Raw genomic sequence first — 20,432 nt, forward strand, 5'->3', positions numbered from 1 at the left:
GAGCTGTCTACTTGTTTTAAAACTTGTTGCGTACATGGTTCAATTTATTTTTCTCCCATGACTTCAGCCTGTTGATTATTTTAGCCATTCAAAATTTGCTCTTGAAGTAATATTCGATTTTTTGTTTTAGTTATCAGTATATGGTACAATGTAGTAAAGATGTTTTGGATATCAGGTAAATGAAAAGAATAGTTAAGAACTAACTTATAAATGCGTGTAGGTAAAAATTTTGATTTCCTTGCTCGTTTTTTGTTTTTGTTTAGATTTTCCTAAAAAAATTCAATTACGATTGACATAAATGAATACAAGATTGGAAGACTTTCATATTGTGAAAAGTTTTAAAAAAACTAAGACACTTAATATTTACGTAAGTGAGTAACTTAACCTTAAAAAAAGGTCCCAAAATATTTTACAATTTCTGTTACCTCCTGTGAAGAATAAATGCGGGGAAACAATTGTCACTACATGTACATGTAAACATGTTTATAAATATAGAAACAAATGATACATATGATGTAAATAAACATATGTAGTGCGATGACAGAATAGGAAAAGGTCGATTATTAAAACAGTTTAATTTCACCTCATGGTACACGGCTAAAAATTGGCACAGTCCTAGAAAAATGATTTTACTTGAATTTAAGATTGGTCGTCAAATCGTCGATTGGTGCAGGTTTTTTTAATTTAAGCTTTAAGTCATCAAATGTGCCTTCAAATGCAGATCATACTGGCATGCAGTTAGTCTCCATTTTTTGTTTATGTATAAAACTTCCATCGAATATTCTTCTTTTTTGTTTTATTCAAACATCAGACATAATGCTTTATGCATTAGGCGAAAAAAGATAATCCTAAAAGACTTTTGATGAAAAATTATTAAGGAAAAACTAAAACTAAAAACTAACCGGAACATTTTGTGTTTTTTTTTTCTGATTCCGACATCATACACGAAGCGCTGATGAATAGATTTTATCGTTTCTTTTAAAAAAAGTAAAAAAATGGAATTTTTCTTTTCATGTACACATTTTTTTTATGAGATAAGATGGTTTAAAACTATAATTTTTAAACTTTCCAAAATCTCTGCTATTCAATCATTAACTTAAAAAAAATTCCGGATAGTTGTATCCCGTCCATTATTGGGCTGAATACATAGTTTTCCCGTTATAATTTGGACTTGATAATTACTTATTTGTGTTGTGTTTTATTGTTTCGTTAAATTATTTGGATGTCTGTACTTCTTCTTTAAGTGTTGAAGTGATTTTATTTAAATTGGAGGCAAAATAAGTTTTCAGTTGTTTATTTTATCAAGATTTCTGAAAAACTGCACCACATTTTCTTTTGACGACCAGAATAATCTCAAAGTACACTCATTTCCGATTCCAATAAAATATGATATAGCCGTGTACCTTTTTTGACGATTAAAATTTCATAAATTTGACCATGGTCACCGGCCTAATGTGGATAATCACCTCAGTGTAGTCATATCTCCAAATGTAATTTATGATTAGCATGCTATTAAATGTTCTGTTATCTAAAGATTGAGAATGGAAATTGGGAATATGTCAAAGAGACGATAACCCGACCACAGAACATATAAAAAGGTGTATTAGATCAGTGAAAATGGACTTTGTACTAGACCCTAAGACATATAAATGAACTAACATTAAAAAACATACAAGACTAACAAAAGCCACAGTCGTCTGACGAAACGCGCGTCTGGCGTACTAATTATAATCCTGGTAACTTTGATAACTTTGTACACCACTGGGTCGATGCCACTGCTGCTTGAAGTTTCGTCCTCGAGGGTATTACCAGCCTAGTAGTCAGCACTTCGGTGTTAACATGAATATCAATTATGTGATCATTTTATAAATTTCCAGTTTACAAAACTTTGATTTTTTCAAAACACTTAGGATTTTTTTAATCAAGGCATAGATAACCTAAGCCGTATTTGGAAAACTGTTCGGAATTTTTGAGTCTCAATGCTCTTTAATTTTGTACTTGTTGGCTTTGTAACTATTTTGAAATGAGCGTCACTGATGAGTCTAATGATAGACGAAACGCGCGTCTGGCGTACAAAAGTATAATCCTGGTACCTTTGATAATTGTTTACACCACTGGGTCGATGCCACTGCTGTTGCTCTCTTTGTCTGGTACTACCAACCCAGTAGTCAGCACTTCGGTGTTGACATGAATATCACTTATGTGGTCATATTTATAAATTTCCTGTTTACAAAACTTTGAATTTTTCGAAAAACTAAGGATTTTCTTATCCCAGGCATAGATTACATTAGCCGTATTTTTGAACCTCAATGCTCTTCAATTTTATACTTGTTTGACCCAGAGGTCAGAACTTCAGTGATAACATTAATATCAATTATATGGTCTTTTTTATATGAAAGTTTGAAATACTTAAGATTTTCTTATCCCAAGCATAACGTACCTTAGCGTATTTTGGCACAACGTTTAAGAATTTTGAGTCCTCAATGCTCTTCATTTCATACTTGTGTGGCTTTATAACTTTTTTCATCTTGAATTTTGGGCCCTCAATGCTCAAAACTTATTTTGTTACATAACTATTTTGATCTGAGTGTCACTGATAAGTCATATGTAGATGAAACGCACGTCTGGTGTATTGAATTATAAGCCTGGTACTTTTGAAAAATATTTACACCACTGGGTCGATGTCACTGCTGGTTCCGTTCCCGAGGGTATCATCAGTCCAGTAGCCAGCATTTGGATGTTCACATGAATATCAAATATATGGTCTGTTTATAGGAAAGTTTCGAAATACAAATGATTTTCTTATCCTAGGCATAGAGTACTATAGCCGTATTTGGCACAACTTTTTAGAATTTTGGGTCCTCAATGCTCAATAAATTTATTAAGAAGGGATATAATTACGATACTGTTGTCAAGTCATTAAAGATTGCATATTTTGGCGTTAATATTGAGTCACTGATAAGGTCTTTGCATCGGAACTAAACACATTTATTCTAAAAACAGTTGTTGGCATGACACGGGTTATGTTCTTCTCATATATGTTATGATGGTATGATACTAAACCCCTAACGGGAAGGATTGTGCCTGATGTTAACATGATGAAATCATAATCTGTCAGTCAGTTTAATTGAAGTCTGGAGCTGGCATGTCAGTTAACTGCTAGTAGTCTGTTGTTATTTATGTATTATTGTCATTTTGTTTATTTTCTTTAGTTACATCTTCTGACATCAGACTCGGACTTCTCTTGAACTGAATTTTAATGTGCGTATTGTCATGCGTTTACTTTTCTACATTGGTTAGAGGTATAGGGGGAGGGTTGAGATCTCACAAACATGTTTAACTCCGCTGCATTTTTGCGCCTGTCCAAAGTCAGGAGCCTCTGGCCTTTGTTAGTCTTGTATTATTTTAATTTTAGTTTCCTGTGTACAATTTGGAAATTAGTATGGCGTTCATTATCACTGGACTAGTATATATTTGTTTAGGGGCCAGCTGAAGGACGCCTCCGGGTGCGGGAATTTCTCGCTACATTGAAGACCTGTTGGTGACCCTCTGCTGTTGTTTTTTATTTGGTCGGGTTGTTGTCTCTTTGACACATTCCCCATTTCCATTCTCAATTTTATCTTCATTTTTGTACTTGTTTGGCTTTATAACTATTTTGATCTAAAAGTCACTGATGAGTCTAATGAAGTCGAAACGCGTATCTGATGTATTAAATTATAAGCATGGTCCTTTAGTAACCAAGTTGCCATTTTATAACAATCTGATGTTAATCTGGAGATGATCAATCGAATGTTCGTTTAAATAATAGATAATAGTATTTTTGGAGCTTTTTCGGTATTTTTTCACCGCGATTTTAATGTGAGGATATGATTTCAAACAAACCTCACATTAAATACCTACACCTTGGTAATAGGTAAGAGGTACAATAAGTACAGAAAAAAATCCTCTTTATGAAATTAGATCATTTCTTTTCGTTGAATTACAATGAAAACTGCACAAAAAGGTTTTTAATTATAGCACATTCATTAATTATCTATTTGATGAGTTCATCAGAGTGGCTTTAGTTGAAGGAGTAATACAGGTAATGCATATTGGCGGTCTAGCTTGTATTTCAATGCAGAAAAAATTCTGAGTCATATTCGTTTGGTGTTAAAAAGTACCAGTTTGTCAGATGACATTGTTACAGGAAAAGAGGGGTGGATTTCTTTACTTCCAGTGATGGTTAATATAAAACAAGCAATGCAATAATGTTATGTTTAATTTTCACTGTAGTATAAGACAGGATAATGGTTTACTCAAACGAAGTATTTATCTCTTTGACCAGAAGATGAATCTGGCATATTTGGTTTTCAAAAGTGACAATTTACCAAAGGCTTATAGTGGAAACTCAATAGTGGTATTAATCCTAAATGCGGTGGCTCACAAAAAATGTCAATCAAATTGTTAAAGGACCTTTTTCAATTTTCCTTAAAACACTCTCTCACTTTAGGAACTTAAGTTAATGTTCAACCAACTATGAAATCACAAAAGCGTACCTTCTTAGCATTGATGGTTTTTTTTTTACTTTTTTGGTTTGGGACCTTATCCTTTCTTTACCTTTTGAATGAAATTCAAAGAATAAACTAGGTGAGAAACAAAAACATAATAAATTTCTAAAATTCTTTATCTACCTCATTCAAGTGTCAAATTCAATTTTTGTTATTTTTGTTATTTTTCTTTTCTTTCTTATTCTTGTTTCTTTTCTTTTCTCTTTTATTCTTCTTATTCTTCTTATTTTTCTTATTCATTGTTTCTTTAATCCAAGCTAAGTAAGCAGAAACTCTGGAATAAACGCTAGGTCTATTTCCATCGCAAAAGAGAACACCACCCGATAGTACTCCTACTAGTTTTTTACTGCAAACCATTGGTCCACCACTATCATTCTGAAAATACAAAATAACATGTAATAAATACATATGACAGTATGTAAAACCACAATCTTCGGTAAATCAAGGAAACCAGCATCAACTCTAATTTTTATCGCTGACAGGTAGAAAACAATTTGCCATATCATTTTTACAACTCATGTTATTATATTCAATTCTAACTTAGAGTACTATCTTTATTATATTGAAACGTAATTTGAACCACACGAACCTCGAAATAAAGTTAGATTTGTTTTTTGTTACCTTGGCACAGGTGTTTCCAGGACAACGTGTATTTTTTTTATTTCCCCTCTTATTACATTATGTTATTGTTTCTATTTCGATTAGCTAGGCAAAAAAAACATCATCATAAAACTAGAGGCTCTAAAGAGCCTGTGTCGCTCACTTTGGTATATGTGAATATTAAACAAATAAACTCATCATTGATACATGGATTCAAATTTGATATATACGCCAGACGCGCGTTTCGTCTACAAAAGACTCATCAGTGACGCTCAAATCAAAAATGTTAAAACGGTCAAATAAAGTACGAAGTTGAAGAGCATTGAGGACCGAAAATTCCTTACAGTTTTGCCAAATACAGCTAAGGTAATCTAATTCTGAGGTAGAAAAGCCTTAGTATTTAAAAAATTCGAAGTGTTGTTAACAGGCAATTTATAATTATGAACATATCAATGATAACTCAAGTCACCACAGAAGTGCTAACTACTGGGCTGGTGATACCCTCGGGGAAATAAATCTACACTAGCTGTCGCATCGACCCAGAACACACATTGATTCATGCGTTCATGAAACATTGCGTTTTGGTGATGGTGATGTGTTTGTAGATCTTATTTTACTGAATATTCTTGCTACTAACAATTATCTCTATCTTAAATGAATTTGGCCCAATAGTTTACATTGGTAAAAATTGACTATAAAGGGCAATAACGTCTAAGGGGGTCAATTGACCACTTTGGTCATATTGACTTATTTTAATGTTAGATATTTGTGATTTCATCTTTAATTTTGATATGAGAAATGGCAATAGTTTTTGATGGTCATTCAATTAATTTTAATTGTGCAATGATATTGTTTTGCTTCGATCACGACTTCAGATAAACGTACTATTAGAAGGTATTCCCGTGATTAGGTTTTATATCATGATTGTCTTGGTAGAGGGTAAGTGCTCACAAGAAAATTATGAAACAAAAGAGTTCGAAGTGTTTAAATTGAAATTACCCCCTCGATTATTTTACGGACACTGCAACTAGTTGGTTGTCAATGACGGAAAATCTGTTTCACAAATAACGACTGATATGTTTTAAACGTCTTCAGCGTAATCCCGAACTTCTGCATACCGAATAAGACTAACCTTCATTTTAGTATTTCCATGAACAACATGACAGGTGCAACATTTGGAGCAGGATCTGCTTACCTTTCTAGAGGAACTCAGATCATTCCCGATCTATTTTTGTTGGAGTTCGTGTTGCTCAGTCTTGAGTTATCTATATTGTGTTTTATAATCATTTGTTTGTCATTTTGGTCTTTTTTTCATTTTTGCCATGGTGCTGTCTGTCTCATTTCGACTGATGAATTTGGAAATCTCTGATTTATTTTGTCCCTCTGTTATCTTAATTTAGAAAAATATAAAACGAAAATAGCAGGGTCGACATGCTACAATGTTTATTAATCTTTTGAAAAATTGCGTTATAATTTGAGTAAATGAAATATAGTTACAGTGCAAGAATCCTTTTTTCCCTCTTGAAGACATATCATGTCCTTCAAAGCAAGACCAAACCAAGAAGTTCGGCAGTATTCATGGGTGACAACTGGCATTGACACTACTTGCAGACGATCAGGATAATTCTCCCCTATAATCAAAATTGTTAAATAGTACAAAGGTTGTGAAATTTAATTAAATCCTGTATAATTATGTATCGTTACATCAGTTTCCAAAGTTACGTGAAAGTTAAACGCTAAAAGAGAAGTTTAACCACGCCTCATCATTTGAATTTTCTCGTTAGTCGAAATCGGACTATGATCTATATATGTATCTGTTTACATCCACGCTATTGATGTGGTTTTGTTTTTTTGCAGTTGAAAGAGTAAACCTAATTATATGGCTCTATTTCCTTTATACAATCCATCCTATTTTTCTTTTTTTAATTTTGCTATCATTAGATCTTTTTCAGATTAAGAACACAATTAGACAGATGTGAAATCGGTTAATGAAAAAGTGTAGGACAGTACACAAATACACCATAATAGAAATATAATCTGCGTGTTACAAAATAGGCCAGTTCCAGGACACGGACGAATATATCAAGTGACTTCCATCACCACGTGACAAAAATGTATGCATTGTCATTTCCAACATGTGTTGAGAAAACGGGTGAAAAATTTTGATTTTATCATGCAGAAAATATTTTGGAAATTAAAAGCTAATAAGATGGTCACCCTCCCTCAGTCATACGGTAATCAAGATTTCGATCTTACGGAACATTTACTATTTATATACTACCCTACAGAATGACGATTATGAAAGTGCTGGAAACTTTTAATAGAGTTGGGATACAGACGCGCCTTCTATCTGGCAAATAACGTCATACCGGCGTGCGAAATTGACGATCTTTGTCAGTGAAAGACATGATTCCAGAAATGAGCTATTGTTTCAACACCACAATCAGTATTGTCACAGGTCATGTTCATTGATAGTATATGGAATTGGGATTCAGTTTTTAATGGTGCTGTTGTATGTATTTTGAAATGTAACCATTACAATAAAATTTATAAAATAGTCATTGGAAATAGTATAGAATTGTGCTAATACAGTTTAGTAATGGTGTATTTATTTGTATTTTCGATCCATGTTTTTACTTATAAATCAAAACTGTGTAAGACAAATTAATTCCTGTGCATATAATTTCTAAAAATAAAATAAATGAACTACAATTTGTTTCCAATTTAGAAATATATATATAAAAAGAAAATGTCTTCAACAGCTAATATAACTGAGTGAGTTGAAGTTTACACCAACGAAATATGACGAAATCATTTACGAAATCTATTGAAAATGAAGATTATTCTACATGTTATAAGAAATTACAACATCAACATGAAACAATGCATAAGGAATAATGATTCAAAGCCATGGATAACCGATAAGTGGACAATTTTGCCTTGGCATTGTCAGTTTGTTTTCTAGATTATTTCTTTAGTACCTGTCGCCTCTCTTTTGTAAGGTTTCCAATCTTGATAAAACATTAAATAAAATGTTATTTGTAACAACTGATTCTGTTGTTATGCGTTTTCTAGAGAAGAAAAGACAAAATTGAAAGTCTAGGTGTGGGATTTATTTTCAGTGGTAATGCTATTCATAGTTCTGTCTGTTGTTTGATTTGTTTTTTGGTAAAACAAAAATTCATGATATTGTCCTTTTGTGTTCGACATATTAGTTTGAATATCCCTTTGGTATATTTAGCTATTGTTTCTCTATAGAACTAAACGTCAATTTATGATAAAACATACCTCTTGAAACTGTATTTCCCCATCCGGATATTGTACACAACTCTCCGGTATAATTTTTCCCTACATCAGTGTCTAGGTCGATTTTATTAATGGTAGACCCGAATTTAAGCGGCCTTCTAAGTTGTAGTAGCATAAGGTCCCTTTTCATTTCTGTATCAGTAAATATGAAGTTCGTGTGCTGAAAGATATTACTTTTATAATTAGGATACACTAATGGTATAACTAATAGGTGTTCAAATATAAATCTTTTAAAACAAATCGTGATTATTTTCTTTTTTGTACTTAAGGAATTACTCTGTTAGTGTTTTATAAAAGGATTTTCATGCGCCAATATTCTTGTATATCCAGCTAATATTATTCAAGGACTTATGCCACATTGTTCTAAATATCTAGAAATAATCGAAACCTCAGTTGATAGATTTTTAAGAATGTGAATCTACGGATGGACGCAGTTTACGAACTTATCATTACATAATCTTGGGTAATTTAAGCCCTATTTAAACGCATATGTCTATGATGCAATATTGATACATATAGTGGTTAAGGAGGCACCTACAAAATAGAATATAAAGAGGTAAAATTACTACAGAACTCCGGGGAAAATTCAAAACGGAAAGTTTGTAATCAAATGGCAAAATCAAAAGCTTAAACAAATCTAACTGTCATAATCCTGACTTAGTATAGACATTTTCTGATGTAGAAAACGTTGGATTACACCTGATTTTAAAGCTAGTTTAACCCCTCACTTGTATACCAGTCGCATCAAATTCCATTATATTGACAACGATGCGTCAAAAAAACCAACATACATGATAGGTAAAAATATCAAAAATAAGTGTACATCAGTCAACATTGTGTTGTAATCATAATCAAGAACGGAGAGACGGGCAATCAGGGTGGGCGCATTATTGCCCAAATATATAGTTGGGTATAAAATATGCCACTTAAAGTCTATACCTTATAGAATTTTTTCAAAGGTATAATTGTTTTCATCTGACTCAAACGAGAACTTCCAGCTGCTACTCTTATATTCTTTACCCTAAAATGAAAATAATCAAACTGTAGCGTGATATAGGAAACTGATTTGGATATATATAATATATATATATATATATATATATATATATAACAAATTTGGTAATATTGTCAATGAGACAACTCTCTATAATTGACCGACACAGAAATTAACAATTATCTGCCACATAAGGTCTTCAAGAGTTTTTTGGACAACGATCTATATCACTTTACATAACCCGTCAAGTAAACCCTAATTGAATTTTTGTTTTAAATACATATTTCATTTATTCTTTGAAAAAAAAATATATCATAATCTATGTCCAGTTGAAGAAAGTGACACATGAAAGATTTTAGTTTTATCAAATCTCAACTTGTTAAAAAAGAAATGTGAATAACTTTTACTGAGATCGTTTTTGATGAGTAGTGAAAAGAGGCAAAGGTGATAATTTGATTATGACAACTGAACTTGACTTGAATATCCCTAATAGGTTTCTGCACTTTGCAGAACCGTTGCTGAATTTTGGTCGGTGACGAGACGCATTCATACTACAACTATATGAAGGACTAAACTGCGTATACACGTAAAGGTATGAGCATTCCTGTCCTGCTATCTTAGAACAAAGGAAATATTGGGTGGTTGAACCCTCGTGTCAGCACTATCCTACAACCACATATCAATTTAGTGGCGGGATCTGAGGGTTGGAACTCCCATTTTTAACGATCAATGAATGGGGACATATTGTTGAACCCCACTCCTATATTATGATTTGAAACCCCCATTTTGAAAAAATGGCTGTAGATTTTATTAATTGGCAAAGAAGAAATAATTCCAATTATATGCCAATTAACCGGTTTTTTTAGTTATGCAGTATTGATTTTAAAATTTAAACCGCATCTATAAACATCTTAAAACTAAAAAGACCATATTGTTTCAGGGCATATGAAGTTTTGTTTATGTTCTAAAATACAAAAGAAGGGGGCACTAATGCACATCAATAATTCTTAGAAGCTTCGTGTAAAAATAATAGTATGACGACAACGAAGTTTTTCTTTAAAAGGTCTCTATTTGGATGTCTTCTGACTTTTGTATTTAATAGTTTTTTAACTCTTGATTAACACTCATGTCAATTGTAAATTAGCCTCTATATTTGTTCTACAGTATTTTGACATTGAAAACTCAGTCTTTAGAATACCTTATTCGTGAAAAAATATAGGATTCTTTGATTTGAGAAAGGACAAAAAACAAACAATGCCAAAACATATCAACAATTTGATAATAATGATAGGAAGGAAACAATTAACGAAACACTTCATAGAATGTAACGACTGAGTAGTGAAATGATTCCAATCAAAGAGTTTGAATGATTTCAGACGCCCCGGTAGGGTAATCATGATTAATACAGATTGTATTATATTTTCAACTGTAAATAACATAGCTTACGGTAATTCAGGATAAGTATTACAATGTCCAGCTGTAATAACCCAACTTTTGTCAATAATTGATCCACCGCATATATGGGTAAAATTGTCTTTTTCGGTTCTTCTGATCTGAACAGAGACCTGCCATGGATGATCTTCAATGTTGGCATTGTCACCATTAACTATCTTTACACTTGTATCAGCCGAAAATGTCTACACAATGATAGAAAATGAATTAAAGATATATGCATAGCAAGCCCCAAGTAAATACATAAAGAGTAAAGAAATGCTACATTTTTTATCAATAGATCTCCAAGTTAAGACATTTTATTTATAGTAATAATAAGATAACATTTAAGAAGTTTTCCTTAAAGAAAATACAATTATCATAATGAATTCGAAATCACTAGGAAAAGAGAGTGTGTAGCGATTGTACAATTCCCATCATCCAGTCACGGAGAAAGCTGTGACAATTCTAGACAGGCTATGATAATTCCTTTGAAAACGGAAATAATACCGTTCCTCTAATTTGTTTCGTCAACATTGATTTTAATTTACATTTGTTATTCGTCAAATTGTTGCTACATTGTAGTACACAACATACATTGTCCTTATATAATTATCGAGAACGTTTCCTTTGTATGTGAAAACATATTGATGTTCATTTTAAAATAAGGAGCAGTGTGAAAACTCTTAAAATTGAACTAAGTTCATCTTATATTAACTTAATGTTCATATACGTACTGTAGACATGAAGAACACTACAAAAATATATGAAATTATTTTTACTATTATCAAAATCATTCTCATGTATTTTTTTCATGACTAGAATTACAATACATAAGTGCGAGTGTGACTTATCTTTGGGTTTATAGGTACAACATACGGCAAAAAAAAAAACTGGTTACACATTAGGAGCAACTTAGAAAAGCCCTTTTTTTTATTGAACGAGTTGCTAAGTGTCTGTTTTTTTTGTTTTTTTTTTGTATACTCATAATAATGTAGTTTTTTTTTTTCATTTTTTTAGCATTGCGTTGTTCTTAAATGTATGAATTTTTGAACGGTATTTGGGTCCCTCCTTTAGACAAAAACATAATTATTTGTACAATCATGATTGATATACCATATAATTGACCATTAGCCAATATTCCGAGGAAACCAGAATTTATGGCAGTGGATGTCCTAAAAATTGTTTAAAAGACTCAACATAACTGAAGAAATGATTATTTAGAACTTGAAAAACATTTTTAGATGAAACAAAAGCAAATTGCCGTTTAATACTATTTCGTTTGTTTGTTTGATGCGAGTAAAGCATAAGACGCTTGTTATGCACTTAGTCTCGCTCTTCTGTGTGTACATGTGATAACTTACTTTTTTTATTATTATCTTGATTTGTCTGTTTCTAATCGATTTGAGATATTTGGACATAGTTAAACTATTGTCGACTTAATATATAGGTAATTACATTTAATTATTAACTTACCGACAAATACACTGACATTGAGCACTCGATACATCTTCATGTTTCCAAACAACACCACGTCTGAAATTGAAAATAAGATTAACAATGCGAGTTACGTGCATCTGATGGCTCGCTGATCCTCTGTATGAGGGCGTTACTTCATTTATCAATTAACCTTTGATTTCTACAAAATATCGTACCCATAAAGTTATATTTTAGAATAATGCCACATGCAATAAAAGAATAAATGACAGATATATCAACATTTACTTTTGAATGTTAGACAGCTTGTACAAGGTACATATTTAGTCATCCTATGTTAGATTTCATCTTAGTACATTCACCTATGTTAAGGTGTTATATTCATCAAGGAACTTATTCAAACGAAAGTCGGTATCGTATTTATTTGTGTTGCTTGTGTCTAATGATAATATTTAGTGACACAGACATATTTCAAATAAATTGATTTAGTGAACACAGGCCCTCAACTTGCATAGAAAACATTCTTATCATTCGAGATATCCTATGAAATATCATGATTGAAGAACTATCAGAAAGAGAAACTATTTTCCCCCCTGTTTTAGTTAGAACGACTATGGGTAATGGTATTTACCTTTGCAGTCATTTAATTTTACCATTTTAGAGAAAAAATTGTTGCATGGTTATATGTTTTCTTGTCTGATATTATTCCTATAAAGATAAAATGTCGGAGAGTAGGTATGTTTAATCACTACCTCAACAAAAATTAGTATTTTTCAAATAAAGGCAACAGTAGTATACCACTGTTCAAAACTCGTAAATCGACAAATCTGGGTAACAAACTAAAACAAGTTTGATTAGTATATAACCTTTACTTTTCTTGTATAGAAATAGAAAAAAAGAAATTCTATACGAAATGCCCATACCTTAATTCATTCTTCTAATTCATCTATATTAAAATTAATCATATAAGCTAAAATAACATTTGAAAAAATCTGTTATATTCCAGTGAAGCCATAAACAAATCTGTCTTTATGTAATATAACTGTGAGACCACCGAAGACGTCATCAGCCTGAGAAGAAATGAATGCGGGAAAATATTCACTTAAAATATATTTGTATTAATCACAAATATGATGTAAAATGTAAAATAACAAAAATACCAAACTTCGTGGAGAATTCAAAACAGAAAGTCAATTTTAAAATTGCAAATGAAAGACTCAAACTTATTTAACGGATGCAAAATAACAGTCGTATTTCTTACATGGTACATGCATTCTTTTTATATGTTGAAATGGTGGATTAAACGTGCTTTGATCGCTACAAAAACCTCGCACTTATATGACAGTCGCATACTTCCCATTATATTGACAACAATAAGTGAACAAAACAAACAGTTTATACATAAACAAACCTTAATTCAAATTTTCGTCGTTCAACCTACCTCTTCTGAAATGATATGTACATATGAATATCCAGGTATTTATATACATAATTCTACGTAGTGCGTGGTATGTTGTTAAAGCTGTTACATGTTGTTTTAAACATAAGATTTGTCAGCATGTCGATTAGAATTTACTAATTGACACTGGTTAAGGAAACTGTAATATATAAATTTGTATGTTAATACTCATTAAGCTCTAATGTTTATAGAAGAAATAGAAAATGGAAACGGTAATTAAAATCCATCAGTCAAAGGAAAATAAACATTCCATTAACAATACGAAAAAAGACGAGCTTTAAACAACGTTTAACATAACCCTAACGAGATAACAAATACAATTTACTACAACAAACCAAACAAACACCAACATGAACCCTGGTACTTCATAAAGATGGATTATATCATAAGTTGCACCCACCATGACATGTGATCACATTCGGTTATTTCATAAACAAAACAAGGAGGAAGATATAATGCAGAAAGGCTTGTTTTAACAATGTTTTGGTCCAATTTGCAAACTTAAGGAAGACATTGTATTCTTTTTCCAGGGTCATGCCTAAATAATTTTGACGTCATTCAATAAAAATCCTTATAGAAGAGCATGATTGAAAGTACCATAACATTTTTCAAAGTTTTGTTTTATTTCCGACTAAATATTGCGAATGTAAATTAGTTTTTTTTAACAAAACACATATTTTGAGCAACAAGTCATTAGGATGACAGAATATACAATAAACCACTAGAACATTGTAAAAATAAAAATCGTCTTTTTTTTAAAACGTAATCAGGGACAGCTAGCATTTTTGCAAGAATTTGTCTATTTATAAGTGTGCTAGGTTTTATGAATAACTGATAAAATAAAATTATGCCATTAAACAGTATTTTGGTAGACCAGAGAGTTTTTTGGTTTTTATTGCAATCTCCTTATGTTCTAATTTCTTCAAAAAGTAAATTCTTGTGTATCATAATTTATCCATGGTTTTTTAGTATGTACATTTTTAACTTTTAACAAATTACTTACACCAAACAAATACAAAAGGATTATATTTACAATTTAAACGGGACATTCAAAGTTGATCAAGATTTACTTGGTGAGACATTCTAGTAGCAATAATGTCAGATACCAGAAAGACAATCAAACGCATAGATTCAAAATAAACTGACAACGCCACGGCTTACGCACGTATCTTCTAGGACATATAATTGGAAGCTTGAAATCAATGAAAATACTTAAAAAAAAACTGATCCGCTATTTTTTCATGTGACAACTTTATGACAATCATTCTCCATCGGGTAACAAATCGTTATACAGGGCTAACACCATTTATTACTGACAAAATAGCTGATCTATGGTCCACCTATCATTTGCCAATATACATATCGTGCTTGTTGCAACTCTAGAGAAAGCTGACAAGGAAAGGCATGTACTTGAAAATTTTTGTAACAATTCAGCAAGTTTTTCTTATTGCAAATGTTCTTTACCCCAAGACCTACACGTTTGTACTTTAACACTTTAATTTATGTTTTGATATATTTTTATATTTTAACCCTTTGAGCGCCGAGACGTTGTTTTTTCACATGGTTACGTTGCCATACATATTTCAATGACGATACTAAAATGATACGTAACGTAACGTCAACACATTACCTACAAGCACATGCACGTTATCCTCGTTAATCGATTAATTGGACATCTCATACATTCGGGGAAATTTCCTATGTCTCTAGCGACCTTTGAATTAACTTGAGTACACGTAGCAAACTATGCGTATGTTCAGGGATTTTTGCTTAATTTTCGGGCTAAAATTCGAAGTTAATTTAATTCTATTTTTATTCTTTTCTAGAATACTATTAAAAAAACCCGACAATATGGAAATGAATGAAGATTTTTATAGCATGATACATATTATTAACAGTGAAAATATATTGAAGAAAATATAGCTCAATTACTGTATTTTGATATTAAGAGGTTGGTAAAGGGTTATTTTCGTGTAACGTGTTTTGCCATTTTAATTTCACGTGCAGCCGTGAAAAAGGTTTGTTATTCACCGTGTTTTGTGAAATCGGTAAAAAAATCAACGTGCAAGAATTTTTAATTGTTCGTTCATCGTGAAATGGCAATTTTATTTCGCCTTCCTTCATTCAGTTACCCCCTCTCTTTACGCCCCTCTATAAAGCATCATCATATGTAAGATTTGATATCATCAAATGATTAAAAAAAAAACGAGCAGTGTTCTCAGTTTCTTCATACTTAGCGAGGGTCTGTTTTTTTCTAAAGCACCATCGATGAAGAGTTCGACTTAACACTTTGCAGATCTTTTCATATCACCACAAAATTAGGGATACAGTCAAGTAAATAGCATTGTAATAATTCAACCATCATATGTCTCAACTAATTGAGTAATAAATAGTTCAGCGGCAAATATTTCATAAATATACAACAATACTTATCTTTTTTTTTTCGATACCGTATAATCTGAAATAAGTTTGCTTTAACTTAACAATTGTGTGACTTATCTTTCATTTTGATTTGCCGATTTGGTTTTGAAGAATGTCACTTTTCTGACTAGACCAGTACATGTAGTAGTGAACATTTAGCATCTATTTTGCTTCTTTCTTTTTTTTATATATCCTAAACTGATTTTTTTTTTTTTGGTATTCAAGTCAATTAATATTTTACATGTCAACGGCATGCAAATTTTTATAATTTCACTAAATTTTTTTTTTTATGCAACACTTGATGTCTCAATTTAATGTATTAATATCTGTGGTTCACTTGACCTTTTAATGGTGTAAGCTGATTTTTACAGATACTATTTCTAAAAAGTGTTATGAACTTAAGTTCAGTAAAGAACACAATTATAGGTCCTGGTTTAAGAAACACTTTGCTGCATGCGCTAAACACATGCCCGACTTAACCTCAGTTTTGTCATTAAATGGGGTCTGTCGATAAATTATTTTATGTTTCTTGTTGCGATCATTGACATCGATAATCTGATCATAGATCCCTTTTTCATAGGTGTGATTTCGGCAGAAAATGAGGAGAAACTATCTAATCGTAAAGACAAATTCTTTTGGCAAGAGTTTCTTTAGGGATTTCATTAAAACCGATATAGCCCCAAATGCTTGAACTATTTTCTTTCATTGATTCCTACATTATGATGTATGTCTATTTTTGTTTAAACTAGTACATGTACACGGTAAGGTTGAATTTTGAAATAAAAGAGGTAAATGTTGGTACCAATAGTTTACTCCAATCATAATTACCGACGACGTACTTTCCTTTTGACTGTGATTGATTCTATAAGTTTTGAATTTGATTTGAAACATGCACAAATATAATCACAAGCTGGTCGACTTACATCAAAAACCCTTCTCTCAATTTTAAAAAGAGATCCAGACTCGGTGAAAATGAGACTTTAACTCCAGGACACAAACAAATTAACAAAGATATATATAGAGGTCAAATTACAGTCTGAAGATAGTCGGACATATGCACTATACGATATTTCAAACACTAAAAGCAAAAGTATAAATTGGCTGTGAATAAAATTATTCGAGACTACCAGTATTTGCTTTATCATTCATTTCCTTAATCAAAATATAGCAGTCTGATATCAACGAACGCAATCGCTTGGACATTAAAAAAAACCCATTCAAATACTATCGAAAACAACGACTGGGACAATAAAACAACTCTCAGACATGAGTGGAAAACATCGCCGATGACTGACACAGATAAATTGTCCCGGGTTAAAATGTTGTCATTCATATCCCATCCAGTTAGATAGAAGATAATACGCAATTTTAGACGACCCTTTATTTTCCAGTTGAAAATTTGATTTTTAAACCAAACGGAAAATTAAAAAAAACCACTGGTCTTAGAATCACAAGAGATGCCTCATAATATGTTTTTTTTTATATTTTTAACTCTTTTCCATAGCTCTATTTGATTATATCTTGATCTTTTTCATGTTATAGCCATACGAAGTAGCTAGATTTGAGTCTTGTTTAATCTTTCCTAGTAACGAAAAAAAAACCGGATTCAAAATGATGACAGTAGTGTAATAATATTAATGAATCAGATGGACTGATCCACATGTTAACTTCTGTATATACACAAGTTCGTATATCAATTGCGTGTGTTGGTTTTGAATTGTCAGTACTATAGTATAAGCTTGTATGTATTTTTTATAGAATCATGCACTGCCGTCCGTGTTTATATATTGTTCTATTCTTTAGCTGTTGTTGAACAATTATGTTTGTTAAAATAAATAATTCAGAATTTTCTTTTGGCACCAGTATTATTTTTGAAAGAGTCCGTTATGATATATGAAAGTCATGATATCTGTATGTATGGTTTACAAATGAGACACATATAGCCACCACAGTCATCGGAACAAGGCTATAAACTACGGGTCGTCGGCGTCACTGCCTTCGACAATAGTAGTCCAGTCAAACTAAGATTTAACCTCAAACTAATTGCAACAGAAAATATTTTAGTTCTAATCTATAGTATTATGTCCTTTATATACACAGAAAAAAGTCCCATAAAATCTAACTTGAAGAAAACTCAAAATCAGCATTTTAAATTTCCTATGGAAATTAACATTGGGAGGGGAGATAACTCTTGCAAAAATTAGTATTTTTTGGTCAGTTTTTGGTTGTTTTTCTTGAAATTTATGTATAGTATGATACTTTGATGGGGTTATAAGTTTGTATTTGACTAAATTATATAATCTTCTGCTCATGAAATGTACAAAACAGAAGTGCTATGGGTAGTTTTATTTTTTTCGTACATTTTTCATTAAAGAAATTGCAAATTTGAAGCTTTGTAACCATTTAAAAAAAAATATTGTGAAAATTTGGTATTGTTTATATCTGTATATTATGTTTTTTCAGCAACTTACTTATCTTAAGAAACTTTAAACCACAAAAAGAAGAATACATGCTTAATAATTTTTATTAAATTTGAGATTCTTTACCTTGACATGTTGAAAAATTCATAAAATGGTCAACTAATAAATTACGAAATCTTGATTATAGCTTGATAAAATATATGCAAACACCTTTAGAGTTGTTTGTTATACTCTAAAGACCGCTTAAAAATCAAGAATCAATACATTCTGATGAATAGAAGCGGTAAAGTTATAATTTTGTATCAATTTTTATAGATATTTCTGCCTTTTTTGCAAGAGTTATTTCCCTTTTCAATGCAAATCTCCATAGGAATTTTAAATGGTGATTTTTTTAGTTTTCCTCAAGTTAGATTTTATGGGACTTTTTTCTGTGTATATTTGGGGTATAATGCTAAAGATTAAAACTTAAAAATCTTCTGTTGCAATTACTTTCAGGTTAGGGTCAAATTTATGCTAGATTGACTGGACTATAGTTATGTATATATGATCTCCCCCAGTTTTTGGTTGGGTTAATGTTGCTCAGTCTTTAGCATTCTTTGCTGCCTGTGTACCTTTAACTTGTCTTTTGGTCCGTTTTAGTGTTTTGCCATGGCATTGTTAGTTTATTTTCGACTTGTGAGTTTGACTATCTCTTTGGTATCTTTTACCTCTCTTTTTGTATGCACGATTGGTCACTTTACAACTCAATGTGAAACATTTAAAACGAGATAATCACGACATGCATGTTTAAGTATTGCAGGATCGAAAAAAAAACATGAAAAAGAAAGTGTATGTGATACGACAACTTTGCCAAAGGCTTCTTCCTAGCTTGTGAATAACTCAGTAAATTTTTGTAGTCGTTAATTCCCTCCTCTAATCTAGAACTGTCGGTACCAGTTTAACATAAGATAAATAGCGCAAATATTTTAAAAAGAGCTTGACTTGTCAAAATTGGACCAAGCACAAAAAAATAAAAAACCAGCACAGTAACAAAGGACAAAACTAAATCCAAAAATACTCAGTAAGTGATGGGTAAATAAAAACACGACCTTAACTAAAAGTTGAATATGTATTCTAACATATTGAATTGCCAACAAAGTGAGACGCATGTACACATAAGGTGGAGTATGCAGATTGTATGCCGTAATTAAGTATTAGAATGATCAATCAAAAAAATCCGGGTTTGATTTGGTTTTAGCAGAAATTATCTTAGTAGACCAGCATTGTCAAAATTATTCCTTATAAGTTATAACTTTAATTGATTGTTTTAATACTAGTGAAGTAAACCTATGTTTAAGCCAACCCAAAATGGGTAAATTTCTCAAGAAATATGATGGGTAAAATAGTGCATTCAAAAAGAGATATTCCCGGATTCTACCGACTATAGTTGCCGAGCTAACCTTCTAAATTTGAACAAACAGTTTTATTGAATATATTTACAAACAGCAAACTGTATTACCAATTATCGAATGATTTTCGATCTGTAACACTTCACATTGTAAAAATCGGTAAAAACTAAATGGTTTTACTGCAAAACGTTTCCAGTAATTTCAAGTACCTGCCACTTTTATACGCATAAACGTCACAAACAGCACCAGTTTTGATGACGTCATTCAGATAAACGTTACAATTTAAAAATAAAAGAACAACTGTATTTTTTTATGTCAACCATGTGAACTAATTTCATTCAGTTAATTTAATAAATAAAGGCATGCAAAGTTTATAACTAGAGTATAGATTATGTAAAATTTGCACATTATCACAGAAAAAATAGTTTT

The 20,432-nt window shown here is 31.4% G+C and overlaps 1 protein-coding gene across 1 annotated transcript; it reads right to left on the bottom strand.

Moving 5' to 3' along the window:
- Positions 1-4,165: 4,165 nt before the first annotated feature.
- LOC143081647 (trypsin-like) lies at positions 4,166-13,368 on the bottom strand. The gene is made up of 8 exons (XM_076257412.1): positions 13,239-13,368; positions 12,355-12,414; positions 11,616-11,632; positions 10,894-11,084; positions 9,393-9,474; positions 8,436-8,613; positions 6,645-6,778; positions 4,166-4,922 (listed from the first exon to the last, which is right to left on the bottom strand). Exons 2-8 carry the CDS (start codon positions 12,392-12,394, stop codon positions 4,689-4,691), a joined length of 876 nt encoding a protein of 291 aa, XP_076113527.1. The 5' UTR covers positions 12,395-12,414; positions 13,239-13,368; the 3' UTR covers positions 4,166-4,688.
- Positions 13,369-20,432: the final 7,064 nt, after the last annotated feature.

The sequence above is a fragment of the Mytilus galloprovincialis genome, chromosome 7 (genome assembly GCF_965363235.1).
Source record: "Mytilus galloprovincialis chromosome 7, xbMytGall1.hap1.1, whole genome shotgun sequence".
Taxonomy (NCBI): Eukaryota; Metazoa; Mollusca; class Bivalvia; order Mytilida; family Mytilidae; genus Mytilus; species Mytilus galloprovincialis.